The sequence below is a fragment of the Sus scrofa genome, chromosome 6, assembly GCF_054392235.1.
Source record: "Sus scrofa isolate SSC_HxYL_T2T_F1_AM1 chromosome 6, Sscrofa_HxYL_maternal_Yorkshire_Landrace_v2.0, whole genome shotgun sequence".
NCBI classification, from domain to species: domain Eukaryota; kingdom Metazoa; phylum Chordata; class Mammalia; order Artiodactyla; family Suidae; genus Sus; species Sus scrofa.
In genome coordinates this window covers 88564392-88584442 of record NC_139388.1, presented here as the reverse complement: position 1 = coordinate 88584442, position 20051 = coordinate 88564392, and the positions used below count along the sequence as shown (strand labels likewise).

General features: G+C 48.0%; 1 protein-coding gene across 1 annotated transcript in view; it reads right to left on the bottom strand.

The window, feature by feature from the left end:
• Positions 1–5534: 5534 nt before the first annotated feature.
• The window catches only part of ARID1A (AT-rich interaction domain 1A), a 74559-nt gene continuing 60042 nt past the window's right edge, over positions 5535–20051 (bottom strand). The window contains exons 9-20 of the mRNA XM_021095631.2: positions 19885–20030; positions 19688–19797; positions 18322–18531; positions 15143–15350; positions 13857–13989; positions 13513–13685; positions 13032–13182; positions 12810–12950; positions 12629–12725; positions 11276–12167; positions 10782–10912; positions 5535–8602 (exon numbers count right to left, since the gene is read on the bottom strand). Coding sequence (XP_020951290.1) covers positions 6872–8602; positions 10782–10912; positions 11276–12167; positions 12629–12725; positions 12810–12950; positions 13032–13182; positions 13513–13685; positions 13857–13989; positions 15143–15350; positions 18322–18531; positions 19688–19797; positions 19885–20030 — 4123 coding nt within the window. The 3' untranslated portion in view covers positions 5535–6871. The remainder of the gene's footprint in view (positions 8603–10781; positions 10913–11275; positions 12168–12628; positions 12726–12809; positions 12951–13031; positions 13183–13512; positions 13686–13856; positions 13990–15142; positions 15351–18321; positions 18532–19687; positions 19798–19884; positions 20031–20051) is intronic.

The following is a 20051-nucleotide window of genomic DNA, read 5'->3' as shown; positions in this document are numbered from 1 at the left end:
CCCCCACCCCACCCCCGCATTGGCACCTTCCTGCCTTGGTGACACCTGAGGAATTCCAACTCCTCAAGCCCCTTCCCCCGCCTTCATTTAGCCCGTCGGGGCTGCTGGCTTAGAGTCGATGCTCTTGGCCCAGTTCCGCCCCGCAAACACCAACTGAGTTGCCCTGTGGGCCGAGGCTCTCGGAGTTGGGGGCTGCCCTGCGGCCTCTTCGCAGAAGCCCGAGCCGCACTTTCCCTGCTGTTCGGCAACAACAGGTCAGCACAGGGCCTGGAGCAATAGCTGTTCTTCTTTGAATAGAAAAAGAAGCCTTTTGGGGTTTCTGTGGCCAGCAGCGGCACCGTGCGTCCTGGTTGTGAAGAAAGTGGGGGTTCCCCCTGGCTTTCCCCTCCTCCAGCTACTAAAGACCTGTCCTGCTTCGGTCCTCAGCCCCAGCTCAGGTGACTAATGAGGATGGTGAAGGAAACTTTAGAGGACCCCCCCACACCGCCCCGGGACTCCTTCAAGCAGTTTCTCTCGTAGGAAGCGGGGCCAAAAAAGAAAAAAAAAAAAGAAGAAGCAGCTAACTCAACAAAACTGTCTGTTAGGGAGGAGCGGCCAGTTGGTGCCCCTGTAACGGAAACTGTTAGAACAACTTTGCACCCTCCTTAAAGGAAATAGATAATAAATCCTTCTCCGTTGGTGGATTTCTCATTTCTCAGGATTCCAAAGCCCTCTGTGGTTTCAGTTATCTGCCCTCCAAACGAAGCTAGGGTCTGTGTTAGCTTCTGGCCACAGCCCTGGCTGAGGGAGGGGTTTATCTTCCGCAGCAGCTAATAGGGTGGGAACAAAAGAACTGTTTGCTATCTCTCCAAGCAATGACAACTAGCCCACAGCAGTTCTGGGGGGCCAGAGACTGGATCTTTTGATTCTTTATTGCTCATTTTAGGTCCTGAGACCTAAACTTCCTCAGGTTTTGTTGCGTTTAAGGTGGATAAATCACATTTTCATCCTGGTGTGTTGGAGGAGAAGGGGTAAAATGGAGTTTAAAAGACTCTTCTCCCAGGTTTTATGGTGACATACCTTGTTCTCAAAAGCTCCAGAGGCATGTGAGTGAATCAGCAAAGCTGTGGGGCACACTGCTGACTGGGGCCTAAGGTTGTGGCTTGAATCTCTAGAAGTCTATGAGGCTCCAAGCAGCACTCTGTTTGCAGAAACAAAATTGAGAAATGAACTATCCTTCCTTTGTGAGAAAGACATGCATTCTTAAGGTTCCCTCTGTCCACATCAAGTTTCCTCAAAAATCTATTTGTAAAAAGGACAGGGGCCTCTTCTGACAAGTCAGAATGTTTTCTAAAGCTCAGCTGTCATCCTTCAGATCTTCAGCTCTACTTTCTTGCAATTTCTCCTTCCTTTCCTTCTCAACTACCCACCCCCTCCTCTTCCGCTCTGTTTCCTGTTTCATTTTCTGGCTCCTGCTCCGACTGGAAAACAAGGAAGCTGAATCTCTGCTCTGAAAGCTCTGGCTTATCAGAATGGAAGAAGACTAGGTGGGATGGGAGGGGGGTTCTGGGCCTCCAAGGCTGTGAGTAAGTAGTGGAGGAGGCAGCTCACTCCAGTCTGCGTTTAGAGTCTGCAGCTAAAATGGAGCCTGTATCTACACGGGGAACCAGCTGAGCGGCCAGCACTGTGGGAGAGCCAGGGAGGCAGAGATGTATCCCAGGGCTCCCAAATTATTCTCCACCACCCAGCCACTTATATTAAGAAGGAAATACCAAAGGAAAAAAAAAAAAAAAAAAGCAGCAGCAAATATCCTACACCACCAAGAAAAACTCTCATAATTCAAATTCCCAACTGAACAATGCAAGCGGTGCATTACTATTAGTAGGGTCCTAGAATGTAAGAGTTACATTTCTGTTTCTTGAACTTGCCTGGCTCTGATCTTGCTGTTTACCATGCTTGAAATGCTTCACTGCCAACCACCCCTTGGCCAGCCCACTACATTCAGGTCTTAGCTGAAAAGACCTGAACAAAGAGCTGATAAAGATGGGCTATTATAACTCTCTAAACAAAAAGTGGAGCAAATGATTTTCCCACTGAAGATGTGAAGGAAGTTTTGTAGTTCTCATGGAACACTTTACTTCCCTGGAGCAACTAGACAGTGCATTTCTCCGTAGCTGCCTTGCCTTGCTCTGTCACCACATCTGGATGTGGCCTTGGCCATCTCTCAGTAACTCAATTTCCAGACACTAAACTTTCCATGGCTCTAATCTGATGGGAAAGATGGCACAGCTAATCCTGATCTTGGCTTTGAGGCCACATCATTATGGGACAAAAATGACCATACTGGCCTCTGACTCTGTCAACTGTTAGCAGGCAGGACTAATGCCTTTGATGACAGGCAGCTGTGCCTTACCAGAACTTTATGGTACTTTTAGTGTGGATACTTTTTGTGGGCATTCGCTGGCAGTTTCCAAGGATGCTGGATGACGCATCCATCCTGAAACTAGAGGATGGCACCAATCAGGTCTTGGACGTTTACCAGAAGTCTCAGCCATGTATGTATCACTTGAGGATGGCCACCTGCAAAGCAAGTGAACGTTCCTGGGCCAGGGATTGAACTCGTGCCACAGCAGGGACCCAGGCCGCTGCAGCAACACCGGATCCTTAACTTGCTGCACCACAAGGGAACTCTGGTGTTTGCCTTTTAGTAGTTACAAAACCTTGACCCCACCGAGAGGTCTAGTGGGAAGGGCCTTAGCCACTTGGGGGTGGTAGTAGCTGCAAGGCAAAAGAGCCAATGAGGTTGAGAGTATTGTTTAGGCTGGACTTGGCTGCTCTCCAGCTATGAAAGAAGGTTAAGGTCATTTAGGGGGTGGGAAGGGAGGAGCCTGGGAAAAGAACTACTGGCCACACCCCTGGGTTCTCTACTGGCGAGGTTCTATTTACTTCTCAAAAGCAAATTACTCACAGCTCAGTGGCTAGCTGTTCTTTAGGCCTGTGGTAACTCCAGTCAGAAACTGGAGACCAGGCTGGGCTCCTCCTGCATTGCAGGAGAGCAGATGAAAGGAACCCAGGAAACCAAACTCCTAGGTAATGCTCCACACACAGCCCAGAAATGCACTTTCTAGACTAGAAATTGGAGTTTAAAGGAAACCCAGAGCAAAATAGCCATTAGCACTATTACCAAAATATGGATATGAAAAGCTTGCCATTTGGTTTTTTTCCAGAAGAGTCCTAGGGAGGCATCCTAGTTGACAAAGTTTAGCCAATTGTCTCTATTTCCCCCTCTCTCAATGGAGAAATACGAAGTGTTCATTCCTGTCCCTGACCATTATGAACAACCACACTTTGACAAACACTTGATTGAAATTCTTGGGACAGTTTTACTTCATGCTACACACAACAAAAAAAAAAATCTTGCCTGTGGTGCTCCACAGCTAGATTCAGTTACTTCTGGTTGTCCTCCACCCCAGGAAGGAGGTGGTGTGTGGTGTATTAGGAAAAGCATGGGACTTGGAGTCAAGGAGAACTTCGTGTGAGCTCAAACAAGCTGCTTACCTCAACTATAAAATGGGAGCCAGAATACCGACCTCACAGGCACGGGACTGCTGTGGAATTATTTGATGTACAATGTCTGGTAAAAAAGTAGGTACTCAAAAGAAAGCTATTGTTTCAAGTTTCATTTCTAAGTGTCCACAATAATAGCATTTCCTCTGTTACTGCTGCTGGTTTACTCCATGGTTTCCCTAAGGAAGGAGATGGAACAGAGAAGCCAGGCTGTGCTGTAGGTCAGGGATATAGCAGTGAACAAAATTAAGTTCTCCCTGTCCTCTGGGAACTTATGTTAATTATGGCAGAAAACAATAGGTATGTGTAATACTGTATTTTCTTTATAGTAACAGTGCTATAAAGAAAAATCAAGTAGAGAAGGGAAATAAAAGGGAAACAGATGATATCTGAGCAAAGACCTGAAGGAGATGAGGATCTGAGCCATGCAGTTATCTGGAAGAGTATTCTGGACAGAGGGAACAGTAAGTGCAAAGGTCTCAAGGTGGGAATAGCTGTTGAATGAACAATGAGAAAAGAGAGGGGACCAGGGTGGTAACAGCAGGATGGATAAGTGATGACCTCGTAGGTCATTATAAAGATCTGGACTGTTACTCAGAGGAAGGCTGAAACACTGAAAAAGATGTTGATCTTAGGGTTTTTGGTTTTTTTTTTTTGGTCTTTTTGCCTTTTCTGGGGCTGTTCCTGTGGCATATGGAGGTTCCCAAGCCAGGGTGTCTAATCAGAGTTGTAGCTGCTGGCCTACACCAGAGCCACAGCAACTCGGGATCCAAGCCACATCTGCAACCTACACCACAGCTCACGGCAACGCTGGATCTTTAACCCACTGAACAAGGCCAGGGATCGAACCAGCAACCTCATGGTTCCTAGTAGGATTCGTTAACCACACTGAGCCACGACAGGAACTTCTGATGTTAGGTTTTAAACTTTCTGGTTGCTATGTTGAGAATAAGCTCAAATACCGGGCAAAGCAGAAGCAGGGAGGCCAGTTTGGAAGATATTTTAAGAGTTCAAGATGTGATGGCGTCTTGAACTACAGTGGCAGTAGCTGGTCTGAGGATTACTTTTTGAAGAGTGTTAACAGACTGCAAGTGGAAAGTCAATGGTATTTTTAGCCAAGCGATGGAACTGCTGCTTACTGAGAAAACTATAGAAGCAGGTTTCTAGGGGAAGACAGGGTGTTTTAGCTCGAGTGTGTTCAAATTAAAACTTCCAGAGATGTCAAGAAGGCATCTGAATGCTCTAATCTGGAATCAGGGAAGAAAGCCAGTCCAGAAAAATAAATGGTTAAGTTAGAGGCTGCCTCCAGATAAATGTCTCATTGTTGAATATTTATAACAAAAACAGAGATTTTCCCTTTGCTAATTATTTCCAATTTTTTCCCCCCTAGATTATCATCCATTTCTTTGGCTGTTTAAACCCACTTTATTTCAAGAAGCTAATGAAGTTTTATGCCTAGAACTTCCTCTTGCAGGTGAAATATCTCAGAGCTTTTTTTTTTTATTATTATATGTGTTTATTTGTTGTTGTTGTTGTTGTTGCTATTTCTTGGGCCGCTCCCGCAGCATATGGAGGTTCCCAGGCTAGGGGTCGAATTGGAGCTGTAGCCACCAGCCTACGCCAGAGCCACAGCAACTCGGGATCCGAGCCGCGTCTGCAACCTACACCACAGCTCACGGCAACGCCGGATCATTAACCCACTGAGCAAGGGCAGGGACCAAACCCGCAACCTCATGGTTCCTAGTCGGATTCGTTAACCACTGCGCCACGACGGGAACTCCTCAGAGCTTTCTTAAATTCAGACTTACTTACACGGTAGAGGTGGAAGGTCAAGTGGAATATGGTGCAGAAATGACAGGGTCCAAGATGCCACCATTTAGGAAGAGAACATACCAAGGGAGATTTGCAAGAGCAGAACCTGCTCCCCCAAACCCTCAAAAGGTCAATCTTTTAAATAATTTGAAAACAATAAAAACCTCACAAACGTCTTACCAAGATTTAATGTACATTTATTCTTAACACGTGGAACATATAGTATAAAGATTTCATACTGAATAAATGATATTCATTAAGCCAAAAAAGGAAAAAAGGAGGAATTTACATCAAGTTTTTTAGCTACATTGTTTGAAATACAAATATGCAGATTTTATCACTGAAAAAATCTCAATTGTGTGTTTCTTCATCAGGAACTCAACTGAACCTAGAACTTTTTCACACCTCGATTAGAAAGAAAACAAAACAAAACAAAAACCCAGAAAAAAATAAACTATAAGTTGATTGGCTGCTGAGACAGCAAGGACTTTTTACAGAGACCTGTACAGCATCGCACCAAGAGGGGCGATGTCTGGCAAGAGATTAAATAGCTGTGTCTCGCTTTGTGCAGGTCACCAACTTGTTAACTCGTCATACTATAAAGGGGTAGCTGGGAGGGGGACCAAACTGTGGGGATCCAAGGGTATGTGCAATGTACAACGTCATATATATACACACGTGGCAGCACAGCCGCTGCAGCTAAAGGTTAAAACCAGTTCTAAGAGGTGATCTCAGGGTTATTCATACAATCAAGGAGGAGAGATAGAGGTCAGGGTGTTGTAGGTTCACACATGATACTTTGGGGGAAAAGCCTTTTTTTTTCTCCTCAACGTTTAACTAAAAACATTTTTAAAAACTACAGCTTGCTGCTGACCCAGCGTTTTCTCTTGTTTCCATGTGAGACATTATTATTACAGTATGTTTACAGTATCAGGTGTACAGTACAGTACATGAAAGGGTCTACACTCTACTGCACAGGCCTCTCCAGTGAACAGGGTCTGTCCACAATTCCGAACTTCTCGGCTCCTGCAAGATTGTGAATGTACAACGATAAACCACACACAGTTCAGCAGTCACCTTTTTTGTCCTTCAGGTTTTTTTTTTTTGTATTTTTTTTCCTTTTTTTTAACCATTAAAAACAGTTATGAAACGTGGCATCCCGTTGATGCAAGGACCGGGAAAGCCATTTTTATTTTTTGTTTTTTTTCCCCAAACTCACTGTAAACGACAGTAACTTTGGTTAAAATAAAAAAGTCTTCTATGTAGGCAGAGCTTTTGTCTTTTCAAATAGGGCAGGGTCCTGAGGGGAGTAAAGTGAGGACAGGGAATAAAAAGGTGGGGACCAGTGGGGGGCAGGGAGAAAAGAGAAATAGGACTTTTTTCCAAGGGAGAAGCTGGACAGCACAGGGTAAACTGGATTCTGAGGTGGTTTTGCATAAATAAAGGGCAACAGTCAGTTTCTAAGTTCTCCACACACGCACACACACACAGGGAGGGAGGTGTCCCACGGCTGTCATGACTGGCCAATCAAAAACAGTACATCACAAATGACTTGTGAAACCAATGAGTTCATCAACGGTGATACCGAGATGTCCAACAGCCGTGATTCATACAGCGTGAACTCCGAGTGGTTCTCGTCCACCTTGGCCAGGGCGAGCAGCGCACGGGCAGCCCGTCGCATCATGTCCACACTAGTTGGCTCAAAGGGTGGGTTCTGCATGTGGAGCAGGCTGGCCTGGCTCTGCTGGAACTGTGTGGCAGCAAGGCTGTCCTCTAGGAAGCCTAGGAGGTTGCCGATACTGCCCTTCTGCACTGCAATGGCACGGGCTGCCAGGCTGTCGCCCTGTGCCAGGTTGGCCAGCAGTACTACAGCCATCTCCCGGCACACAGGGTTCTTTCGGTCACTGAGGAAGCGCACCATGGTGCTATACAGCTTCTCCAGGCGGCTGAAGGGGGGAGTGGCCAGGATCAGGTCCACATTGTTGTCCTGGATGCTGAGTTTGCTGAGGGTTTCCAAGACCAGTCTCTGGGGGGAAAGGACGGCGTTGGGGCCCAGGGTGGAGAAGGGGTCCTGGGCTTCAGCTGAAGGGCAGACTGCCCAGTGTAGGAGTCCGTCCAGGACAGGCAGGCAAATGCTCTCAGGGTAGGGGGAGAGGTCCAATTGCCCCGAGATGTTGGCGAGTGTGACCAAGGTGTTTTCCCGAAGCATCTCCAAGCAGTCCCACCACCATTCCACTTTGTTGCAGCTCACCCCTTGGTCCTGCTCCTCCTCCTTCTCATAAGTTAGTGGTGCCTGCTTCCTTTCTGGGTGCTTGTGGTGCAGAAGGATCAACTTGCCCAGGATCAGCAACAGCCCTGGGTGTTTGGACATCTCAAAGTCGTTGCCTGGCACAAACGACAGGCTTCGGATGGTATTGGAGACACAGACACAGCGCTTGGCGAGGGAATCTTGCCAGTCCAGAAGGGTACACAGTGGGGTCTCATCTTTACTGTGGGGTTCATCCTCTAGGATCTTGATGTTCCGGTGGCTCTGTGCTGGGTTGATGCCGAATGGAAACTTGCTGCTTTCCTTGGTGGCCTCTACACTCTTAGCTCCCTCCTCTGTCAATGTGCTGGACCGGGTGGACAACATGTCATCCATAGTGGCTGTGATCCGTTTTTCTGGAGGGCCATCAGGCGGGGGACCCTCCTGCTCTGTTGTCCCTGGTGTACCCTCTACTGCTGTGACATACTTCCGGGTGACTGGTGGGCAGGGCACATGAGGCCGGGTAGGCAGAAGCTCTGTCTTGCTCTCAAAGTGGGTCTGGATATGCTCAGTGGTGTCCCCCCCACCAATCCGCCAGTGTAGCAGGCCGCTGTCAAACTCCTGCACGCGTCCAAGCTTATCTGAGCAGTCCACCACAAATGGGTCATTCTTCTGTACGATCTTCACTGGAAGCTTGTCAAACTTACTAATCAGTTTTTCCTCACTGTTCTCTGAGGCAGCCTTGTCCCTGCCCGAAAAGGCCATCTCCTCATCATTTTCAATTACTTCCTCCTCTTCTTCCTCCTCTAGTTTAGGACCTAGAAGGTCTTCTTCTTCCTCCCCCTCCACGGGAGCTGGACTAGATGCTTTACTGAATCTCCCAGGGTCCAGTAGTGTTCTCTGTCCTGGGTCACCCACCTCATACTCCTTTAAAATGCCAAAGATCTCAATCAGGCAACGTCGGAAATATTCCACAAGGAGTTCTAGCAATCCTGGGAGCTAAAAGAGAAAGAACAGGAAATACAGTAAGTGAGTAAAATGAGCTTAGACAATCTTTTTTTTTTTTTCTGCACTCGTGGCATATGTAAGTTCCCAGGCCACGGACTGAATCTAAGCCACAGCCATGGCAACGCCAGATCCCAGACCCACTGCGCCAGCCTGGGGATTGAACTCACACCTCCGAAGCTACCCGAGCCACTGCAGTCATATCCTTAACGCACTGCACCACAGAGGGAACTCCTGGATAAGGAGAGGAGTCAGGTCTTCTATCTAATCTTACCCCCTTTCCTTCTAGTTGAGATGTCTGTAACACTGGGAGAGTCAGAGTTCTCCTTTCCCAAAGGCTCTCCATGAAGCAAATCATTTCAACTCTTTCCTGCCTCTCACCAAGTTCTTCCTTCTGCCCAACCTACCCTCACATACGCCTGCATCCAGCATTATGGAAACACTGACCAACAACTCTGTACCCCACCCAGCTCTAGGCTCCTCTTTCCCAACCAATTTCTGCTTTTCTTCACCAGGCCCAGTTTCCCAGCCATTGGTTACTGCCACTCTCCTTCTTAGGATGCTCTCTACATCCCACTGCCAAGTGGAGCCCAAGGCCAGGCATGGTGGGATGACACCTTCCAAACACACTGCAGGATAGAGAGATGCTCATGTGCTCTCTTCCCCAAGCTCCCTGACACTGCAGGAGGCTAGACCTCTGTGCATCATGCAACATGATGAGTGGTGTGAGGCTTAGGCTCTCCAAACACTGTTCCAAGCTGGTGCTAGACAGACCCAAATTCCAGCTTAGATCCTGTACAGAGAAAACACTAATCTCTAGTCAGATTAGTCTCTTGAAGAGTATAGCAGAAAAGAAAAAATAGGGCTTCAGAATTAAAAAGATCTAGGTTTGAATTTTGGCTTTTCCAGGACCTATCTGTGTGATTTAAACTCTAATCTGTAGTTTTTCCACCTTTCCATTAAAAATGATAGAAATCCCTAAACTTTATAGGGTTGTTCTAAGTTCTAAATGGAGTATGTCAAGTGCCTGGCTTATGGAAATTAATCAATATCTGTTCCTTTTCTTTCTCATGGGAGGCAAGCTTTGGATTCAGAAAGACTCTGCTAACAGCTGGGTGAACCTGGGCAAAGATAAAACTCTGAGCCTATTTACTCATCTCTAAGTGGCCAAATCTGCCTCAGAAGGCTGTTGTGTAAGGATGACACAAAAGAAAATATGAAGAACCTAGCACAAAGCGAGGGCACAGTAATGGTTAACTATTAATAACAATGCCTCCTAGTCAACTCCTTGATAGACAGTTGGAAGGTACCTAGGATGATCAAATCAATCAACTGACAAATCAATAAAGGGTAGGATGGTGTAGCAGAAACTCTTCCCAGCTGGGAAACTCAAGGTGAGTATCCAATGGAGGGAAGACCTGGAACAATAACCTCTGCAAGAACATCACCTGCTCACCACCCTCCCAGCTCCCGCCCTTCTTTACACTTCCTATTCTGCATCTTAGAAAAAGGAGATCAACAAAGACCTCATGTACTTAGGGTGGATGAAGAAAGGGAAGGAGTTCCCGTTGTGGCACAGGGGTTAACAAATCATCCAACTAGGAACCATGAGGTTGTGGGTTCGATCCCTGGCCTTGCTTAGTGGGTTGAGGATCCAGCGTTGCCATGAGCTGTGGTGTAGGTTGCAGACGTGGCTCAGATCCCATGTTGCTGTGGCTCTGGCTTAGGCCAGCAGCTACAGCTCCGATTAGACCCCTAGCCTGGGAACCTCCATATGCCGCAGGAGCAACCCTAGAAAAGGCAAAAAGACAAAAAAAAAAAAAAGGGAAAATAAAGAAACTGCTCTGCTCACTGATATAGACCATAGGTTCTTCTTAGTAGCCTAGAAAAACATTGTGTCCTCATTGACATCAACAGAACCTACATTTCTTATCAATATCAAAACGTTCCTCCCAAATTTCCTTTGAGGTCAATCCTGACTGAACAGTAATTATCGCTGTTCTCAGTACTGGGGGCCCATGGCTGCTGGCAAAGTACTGGCTCGAAAGGTATCAGAGAACAAGTGGGAGGAGATCATGTTGACCAGGGATGGCTTAATTCCCTGGTCGCTTAGCACTGTCTTTGTCAAGAAGATCCTAGGCCTTCCCAATCTTCCCCAGGCACCTGTACTCACCTGACTGAGGTTGAAAGTCATGATGCTGTTGTCATCGTACAGCAGGATGTTAATGGTGTCTAATGCCCATGTGCTCTCTGCCAGCAGCCCAGACTTGAGGGACATCATCACCCGCCATGCCTCCGGGGTTCCTGAAATAAACCTCCACGTCGTCCATCCACCAAGCCCAGGTTGGCAGGGGCCCTCCCACCCCAGAGCTGGCTCATCAGTCAGGCTACTCTGAAGAGAACACATGGTGAGAGGCAGTTCCCATCTGGGAGATGACACACATCTGCCCCTCAGGGCTTCTAAGCTCTCTTAGGACATCACTGTGTGGCGATTCCTTTAGTAAAGCCTGATATCAGATGATTTCTTCCTTACCCAAAGTTCTTGGACTCTCTTTTAGTCAACACTGGACCTGCTTTTAACTCATCCAGAACATCGGGATGGAGAGAGAACAATGAACAAGATGCAAAGGGGCAGATTCAGCAACCCAATCAAGGAGGTCTCCTTACCGATGTCTTTCATTGTAAGCCGCCTCCTCTGCTTCAACACAGGCTGTGTGGCTTCAACAGAGCCAGGTGGGAAGGTGATATCCCGCCGAATCATAGGGGGCTGCACAGGGGCAGGTGCTATGTGCGAGGCAGGTACTGGAGGACCTGCCTTCTGCATCTTCATCCCAGAGTGCAGGAAGGGAGACTTGCTAGGAGAGGTTCGGTTCTCCATTGGCCGGGGCAGGGGAGCGGGGCTGGATACCTGAGGAATGTGATTCTGCATGCTTGGTGGGGGCTGGTAATTAGATGGCGGGGGCCTCGTCATGGGGGGCACCGGGGCAGAAGGACCATATGGGGGCTGGCGTGTGCCATGGGAAGGCCATGGGCCTTCATGGTTGGCCCTCTGATCCGTGTGCAGCATTTCATCTGTTCGGTTCACGCCATGATAGGCAGGGCCTTGGGGGGCAGAGCCCGTGCTCTGCCTGTTGGCGTAATTATAGGTCATGTCATTACGCCCCTGCCACATGGTGCCTTGTTGAGCAACCTCAGCCGATGCCTGTATGGGGCCGCCCATCATCTGCGGTGGCATGTTTTGCTGGGCATTGGAGCCAGGGGGTGCTGAGACACGGTCTCGGCCAAACTGGAATGGAAACTGGTTCTGGGGGCCGCCTGCTGGTCGGCGCTCAGTAGCAGCAGTGGCAGTGGCAGGATAGGCGTTGCCATACTGGTTGTACACATCTTGCTGAGGGGAAGGCTGAGCAGCTTGTTGCTGGCTGGCAGGCTGGGGCTGGGCTGGGGGCAACTGCTGCTGCTGGGGCTGCCCCTGACCCGTGCTGTATGGCACGCTGTACATCTCCCCTTCATGCCGCTTGGCAGGAGGGCCGTATGTGCCATCCATTGGCCGCTTGTAATTCTAAGATAGGGACAAGCAGAGGGGAAATTAATACTCTGAACCCGGGGATAGGAGACCTACAGCTGACAAGATGGCTACATCAGACACGTACTGGGCTTACTTCTGCCCCTCTGAGAGAGGAGGGGACACAGATTCCATGGGAACAAAAGAATCACCTTTACACGTTATCTTTTGAAATTGTTTCTGAAAGTAAGAACCATTCTTTGTTCCCTCTGTCTCTCCCTTGCTCTACGTAGAAAAACGTAGCAAAGTTTAAAAATCAAAATAAGGCCTGTTTCTAACACTTGCAGAGAACTAGAGACTGGATTAGACTCCAAACAGGGAGAAGATTGAGGGCTTGGCTCTTTAGACAAAAATGGCTATTTGGGAAGAAGAACACCAAACCATCTCAAGTTTTTGACCAAGGTTTTCTAACTGGCTCTCAGAGGAACCAGTGTCATCCCACCCACTACCTTTCTCACCTGCTGCTGCTGCTGATACATTGTGGTCTGCTGGCTGGGGAAGGGGCTGCCGGAAGGGGTGCCTTGAGTGGAGAACTGATTGCCATAGGAATCATGTCTGCAGGAAGGAGAGAAACAGAGGATCAGGGTGGGATGGCGAAAAGCCTTAGCCACAGCAGCACCAAGACCAAGCTTCACTCACCGTTGCTGCTGCTGCTGTTGCTGCTGCTGTGGGGGGTAACGGCTAGGAGAATACATCCCCGAGTCTGGGGTGGAAGGCATGAGATTCGGCTGTGGGGCTCCAGTGCCCATGTTTCCCTCGGGTCCTATTCCAGGCTCCGTCCTAAAGAAAAAGCAGAGAAGCAGGTTGAGTCCGTGCTAGCCGTGGGGTCTGGGGTGGGACTGGAGTGGGGGCCATGCTTACCTCACTCTGTCATAAGGACCTCCATAGGGATAGTGCTGCCGAGGTCCCATCGCCACATTTCCCAGCCCAGGGCCGGCAGCTCGACTGTAGGGGTCCCCCATCCCGCCGTTGGGGCCCTGCCCTGAGGACATGAAGGGATCACTCCCTGGAGCTGAGAGCAAAAGGGAAGACAGTGAGCAAAGTGGTTGTTCAGCAGGCCTAACAACCTATACTTTGCTTGCCCCAAAGGCCAAGGACCTCTCAGAGCTCAGGTTTGTTCCAACTATTTTTCTGACAGGATTGAAACAGAGATCTAAAGAGGCATGTAAAGGGGTGACACGGTGAAGAGCAGGAAATAAAAAAGGAGGATGAAGGAGGGGGTTAGGTCCAGAAGTGCCTCATCTCAGAGGATGGTTCAATAGGAACCTTGAACCACTCTCAAGATATCCCCCCATCCCCTGGCCCTGTCCTGAAGGACACAAGGCCAACTGCAGTTGGTCACCTTTCCTCATGCTGCCATAAGGATCCTTATTTGGCTCGTAGGACATGCGCCCCATCATGTCAGAGGTATTCATACTGGGCTGGTACCCAGGGTTTGGAGTCATGGAATTCCGCTTCTGGAATGTGGGGTCACTTCCATCAGGAAAGGCATCCTGGATCCCGACTGAATTGCTCCTGCTCAAGAGTGAGGAAAGCTCATTAGACCCCAAACGAAGCTATTACTCCAATAACGCGAGGCACATGGGTTCACTGGTCGGGAGACCAGGGACCCCCTGAGCTGCACAGGAGCTCATGCACTTCGGGCCCAGGATTCCCCAAAGCACCTGCCCCTGCTCCTGGCCTCACCTCATGCCTGGCAATGGGGGGATCTGGCTGTGTGGTGTGGATGCTGGAGTTGGTGGCTTCAGGTCTCCTCCTTCTGCCATGGAACTGCTGGTTGACTGAGGTGTCTGTGGCCCCTGCATTGACCCTGATCCCGCTGTGGACAGAGATGCAGGGTAAGCAGGAAAGCGTTTAACCCTCACAGAAACACACAAATGTCCCAGAATCTCTATGAAAAAGATTGTTATGAGGCTAGAGCTGTCTGTCACCCTTCTCAGCAGGGAATCTCAAGGCCAGTAATAAAGAAGAGAATCTGGGGCTTTACTGCTGCTTGCCACAATTCACATTTGGAGAGCAGGAGTGGTGTGGCGACGCCATCCACATGCTGGTGACTCCTTGAGTCTCTGTCAGCTTCCCTGACTACTCTTTACTTTCCCAAGGACCCTATCTAAGCTATTAAACCCTGTAATGCTGGTAGACAAACTCCCAGTCAGAGGCCCTGGAATGCTGAGTGGTGGTAGTGGTGGTGGGGGTGTCCATTTTGCCCCCAAACCCGCAGAGAGAACACTTTCAGAGCCTAGGAACTCCTATTCTCGAGCATCTAGCACAGTGTCACCCCTCAGGTTCCAACGTTCCTTTAAGCTGATGAACACAGAACTACCAGTAATTAATGTTTCCATTAGTTACCATTCCCAGCAGCAAATATCCCATTGCTTAGGCTCCCCAGCTGATGAGTCATCTCAGGCACTCATTACACCCTCAGAGGTCAATACCAGGGCACATGTGTTTACACCCACCTTCCAGGAGGCCTGGCCTTCTTCCCTCCCCATGCCTGTCCAGGCCCCATCCTTCTCTCAGAAAGGAGGGTGGGCAGAGGCATTCCTAGCAGAGAGTTCCATTCATAGTCCCTCCCCACCCCCTCCCTTTTCCATTCATTACCATCTCAGCCCCCTGGGGAATTCAGGACTCTAGTCTGAGCTGCATTATAAGGCGCTGACATCAGTGGGCCAAAGCTCCCAGATGGCCCTGCTTCACTGCTATTTGTTAGATTTCCAACTCCTCTAGTGTCCCTCCCACTCACTAGTTTACAAACATTTGGCATGATGCCAGGTGCACAATGAAAATTAAAACGTAAAGGCTGCTGCAGACTACCTCCCAAGGGAGTCGCCATTGCCTGGTCTTTGCTTTGCCAACATGCTGAACTCTGGTAGGCAGGGCAGAACACACATCCCTGGTGGCAGGCACAGGTGAATAAGAAGCCTGGACCCTTGAAAGGTGAGCCTTTGTGGGGCTACTCATCCAATCCTTACCAGGAGAGGGAGGTTGGATCTTGGGCTGGGACTTCTTGGAATCAGCAGCTGCAAAGATGTCTGGGGGAGGGTCTTCTCCCCGTTCTATCTTGCACTCAAAGGCATAGAGACACTGGATGTACTGCTTTTTCAAGGAGCTGGCAGCACTGCTTGAGGTGCCGACATTGAGGTTGGTTGCAAGTTCCCGCCATTTTTTGTTCTTGTTGACCTGTACAACCAACCAGGAGAGTTAGGGTACACCTTCCATCTGGTCTTCTTGCCCATAAACTCCACACCCCACCAAGCTATCAGGTATTCACCTTGTGAAACCACAGTTCTCAGTTAATCACAAAAGTTAACCTCGCTTAGTGGATAGTCCACAACAAACACTAAACCCATAGCTTCCCTCTACCCTCAGCAAGCTCTATCCATAGATCACTGCAACTGTCAGAGAGTGCTTATTCAAAACAGGACAAACTTCACATGACCGTTAGAACAGAATTCAGAAAGTGTGGGCTTTGCTTTACTCAAGTGTACTGTTGAAAAATGATGTGCAAACCACCATCAGATCCAAATTATTTGTTTTTTCTTTCTTTTTTTGTAAAATTTTCTTTCTTTAAAGTTCACACCTGTGGCATATAGAAGTTTCCGAGCTAGGGGTTGAATCAGAGCTGCAGCTGCTGGCCTAAGCCTATAGCCACAGCCACAATGAACCTGAGCCACATCTGTGACCTACACCACAGCTCGTGGCAACACAGGATCCTTTAACCCACTGGGTGAGACCAGGAATCAAACCCGCATCCTCATGGATAATATGCTGGGTTCTTAACCCACTGAGCCACAATGGAACGCCCCAAATCATATTCTAAATGCACTGATAAAAATTAACATTTTATAAAATGGAGTCGTATGGCAGTATCAATGACCACTCTGCTTGATTTACTTTGTCAAACTAGGGGTCTTCATACATGATTTTTTTCCTCAATGTGGGGCTCCTTGCAAATTTGACATTCTTGCGTCACTGCTCCCTATATCTCAGTAATATATAACTACAAGCTCCTTTCCCTTACCAGTCACTGTCTTGATTGTCCAGGAGATGCTTCAGGCCCTATGACTTTTTTTTTTTGGACCTTCCCAGTGGCCAGCCTATGGTTCTGCCTCCTTTCCTCAGCTTCAGAACACACTGATCAAGACCAGTCCCCAGTCCCTACAATTAGTCTTTCTGCTTTAGCCAGGCAGGTCTCCTTCTTCATGTATCCTTATGTTTATTCATCCACCATGTGGTTAGCCTGTCTCTCAAAGGTTTGGGAACACTGGCTTTCCAGTTTCAATCCACAAGGAGTTCAGTATGTTTTGATATCTGCTGATCTAGTACCTGTGACACCAGAAAGAAGAGTGATAAGGTAGCAAGGGGAGGAACAACCTAGATGGAGGGGAGATGACCGGGAATGCTTCCTAGAGCAGGTAACATCTGAGCTGAGTCTTGCAGGTTAGAGGTGGCATTGGTAGGGTATGGTATTTTCCAGACTCCTTCCCGTCTTCATGCCACCTGGGCCAGTCAGCTGGAATGGCCCATCACTCTACCTAAGCCCTACTAATCCTTATCCTTCAGGAATAGCTCAGGACTCATCTTTTGCCTTCTTGGATCCTTCAAAAACTCACTTATAATAACATTCTTTCGGAGTTCCCATCATGCCTCCGTGGTTAACGAACCTGACTAGTATCCATGAGGACGCAGGTTTGATCCCTGACCTTGCTCCATGGGTTAATAAGGATCCAGTGTTGCCATGAGCTGTGGTGTAGGTTGCAGACACAGCTCGGATCTGGCATTGCTGTGGGTGTGGCACAGGCTGGTGGCTACAGCTCTGATTAGACCCCTAGCCTGGGAACCTCCATATGCTGCAGGTACGGCCCCGAAAAGCAGAAACAAAACAAAACATTCTTTCTCCTCTCAACTTTTCAAGCACATCATAGCAGCCAAAAGTCTGGAAACCTTTTGCAAACTAGAAGACAGACCCAGCCTTTAGGATTCCCTCATACTTCATCTGAGGTCCAGTGGCTCCAGAAGCCTAAGAAATCAAAAGTATGCCAAACCTAACCCAATGCCCCCTGTCCTTACAGGTAGGAGAGGCCTGAGAGTGGGAACTCAACACCAGGGAGAATGGTGGGAATGAGCCCAGGGTCACCTCAGAAACCTGCTATGGCTTTGCTTCCCACACCAGTTATGTGGCGGTATACACGTGTCTTGTTTTATTTTCCTTTGTTGGAGAGGGGAATAAAGCCTGAGGGAGAAGGAATTCACAACTGACTCTTGGTTGGCTTCATTCCAATCATTTTCTTTTCTGCTGGTGACAGCTGTTTTCCTCTTCTGATTTAGGTTTGGAATACTCCCCTCCCTACCACGCCTCCCCCTGAGCTCAGCCACAAACTCAGATCCAATAGCAGGCTCTTGGTATGATGACTACAGAACATATCATTGGAGGAAAGTTTGCAAGGCACAGTGCGCTGTCTGCCAGAGGTGCCTCATCTGTTTGCCTCCTGGGCTGGGTGTAAAACAAAGATGTAAGATATTAGGGCAAGGGAAACAGGGTGGTGCTCAGTTTGAAGTTTTCAGCAGAGATTAATCCATTCACTTACGTCTCCCATACAGACAAAACATGATTTCCCACTTACTTCTTCCTTCATAGACTGTTTCTATGAAGTAGCTCCTGGAACTCTGTCTCCATTGGAAAACTTTTTAAAATGAAAGGATCAGCAACTACTTTGGCTACCCTCGTACCATCTTGCAGACCAATTTATGTGGCAAAAATCTTGCTGAAAGCTTTGTTTGATTATTTCAAGCTTTTGAAAGTCTAGCAAAGTCCTTATATTACAAGTAAGAAAAATGAGTGCTCAGAGTGGTTATACACCTTGATCCTAAGAAAGAATACAAAACCAGACCCATCTCGGAACCTTTCCCATGTCTACTATACCAAACTGCCTGCCAGGGAATCAGAATGCCCACAGACTTGTCCTATTTTTGGACCCCAGGGGGACTCTGGATACATAGTAACTTATTGCTGATACTTCATACTATCCAGAGGTCTCAGAAAGCAGGAACAGGTGATGTGCCTGTGGGACACATGGCACCAGTGAAGCCACTGAGTACCTAGAGAGAGGCTTGTTGAAACCACAGGGAAAGCCAGGTGCTAGGAACTCACCTGAGTCAATCCACCAATCTCTTTCACGGACACATAGAGGCGATACAGGTCCAGAGGTTTCCTACCCACAGCAGGCAGATTTGTCATGCCCATGGCCTTCTCCTCCGTGAAGGCCAGATAACGGTCCACCCACATCTTCCTCTCAGGCTCACCACCCAGCTCATACAACTTGGTGATCTTCTCATTGGTTGTAGTAGAAGAACTGGATTTCTGGAAGGGGCAGGTCAAGATTTATAGGAACTGGTCAGATTCAAAGTCTATGCTAAGAGTCTTAGAAGCCCCTTGATTATGGCAGTGGTAAAGCTTCTTATTCTGGGGAGGTCACTAACACCTGCCCTGCCTTTGCAAAAACCAAAAGGGAGCTAGACCTTCCTGTAAAGGAAGGAAGCTAACACTGACTACACATCTGGTATTACTAATTATCCTTCTCTTAAAAGACAGGGTGTAGGCACAAGGAGGCCATGCCTAAGATCATGGCTTTTAAGTATAGCAGGACTGAATGGTCACACCACTGTCCACCTGACATCAGTTTCACTACTACTCCCACACCACTACCCAGGAGCCTGCATATATTTTTACAGACTGTTTCAGAAAACTCAGGAAACTCAAAACACAACCTTGAAACAATGGACTACAATGAAAAGAAACTTCCTCCTCTCAAGAAAGGAAAGGTCTCCCACCTGCTTGAATGACTTTGGCTATTATCCTATCTAAGATAGGATGATAACCTAAAAGGGTCTAGAAGCCAGAGATGAAGGTCCACAAGAGGAGCAGCTGTGATTTTTATTTCCCCTACTTTATAAGATAGGGAAAATGAGGTACGACAAAGGGCTGAAATGTTTCAAATTACTCAAATACTGAGCAGGTCCCCAGAATGCCAGATAGTCCAAAAGACAGCATGTTCAGGACCAACTCAGAGAGGCTAAGGACCCAAATCCCATCTGTCTCTTCTCCCCGCTTTATAGAACATAGGGCACCAACCATTCCTGCTGTTCTGAGTGAGGTCCAGGAAGAGAAGAGCAACTAGCATGGCATACACCATCTATCACGGTGTGAGGATAGGGGTCACAGTTTCAGAGAGAGCAGTACAGAGAATTTTTACACTGTAGGCCTGGCATTTCCTCCGTATCAGACAACTGTTAAAAACATTATGCTATTTACATTAGGGCTCCCTTAGGCTGAGTCGAATCTAAGTCAAGGCACTATTATCCTGGGAAAACTCATGGTAAGAAGAGACAAAAGCAGCCCTTTCCAAAATTTTCTAGTCTTTGTCATAAAAGGCCCGCTAGTCACTCTCTTTTCTTTTTCCTTACTATCGCTGAAAGCATGGGACGGAAAGTTGAGAAGTCAAGATATAAATCATTACCTTGGATTTGGATTCTGTCTTGGGTGTCCCATCTGCCTTGTTGTTCATTTTGGTGGCTGGCGTTAACTTGACATCCCCAAGACCCATCATCTCTGGGCTAGCTGCCATCCCTATAAAAGAGAAAAAAAGTCCAATAGGTTTGTGACATCGGACACTTCTGGAAAAAATCCCAGGGATGAGCAATGACTAGGAATTACCTGCTGAATTGTTGGCCATGGTTCCACCCATGGGATATGGGGGTCCCTGAGGGTTGATCATGCCAGCCATACTATTAATTCCTTGTCCATAGGGAGGTCCAGTTCCCATTATGCCCCCTTGATTCATATTGGGATAGCCTGGCGGCCTGAGAAAGAAGATGCAAAGC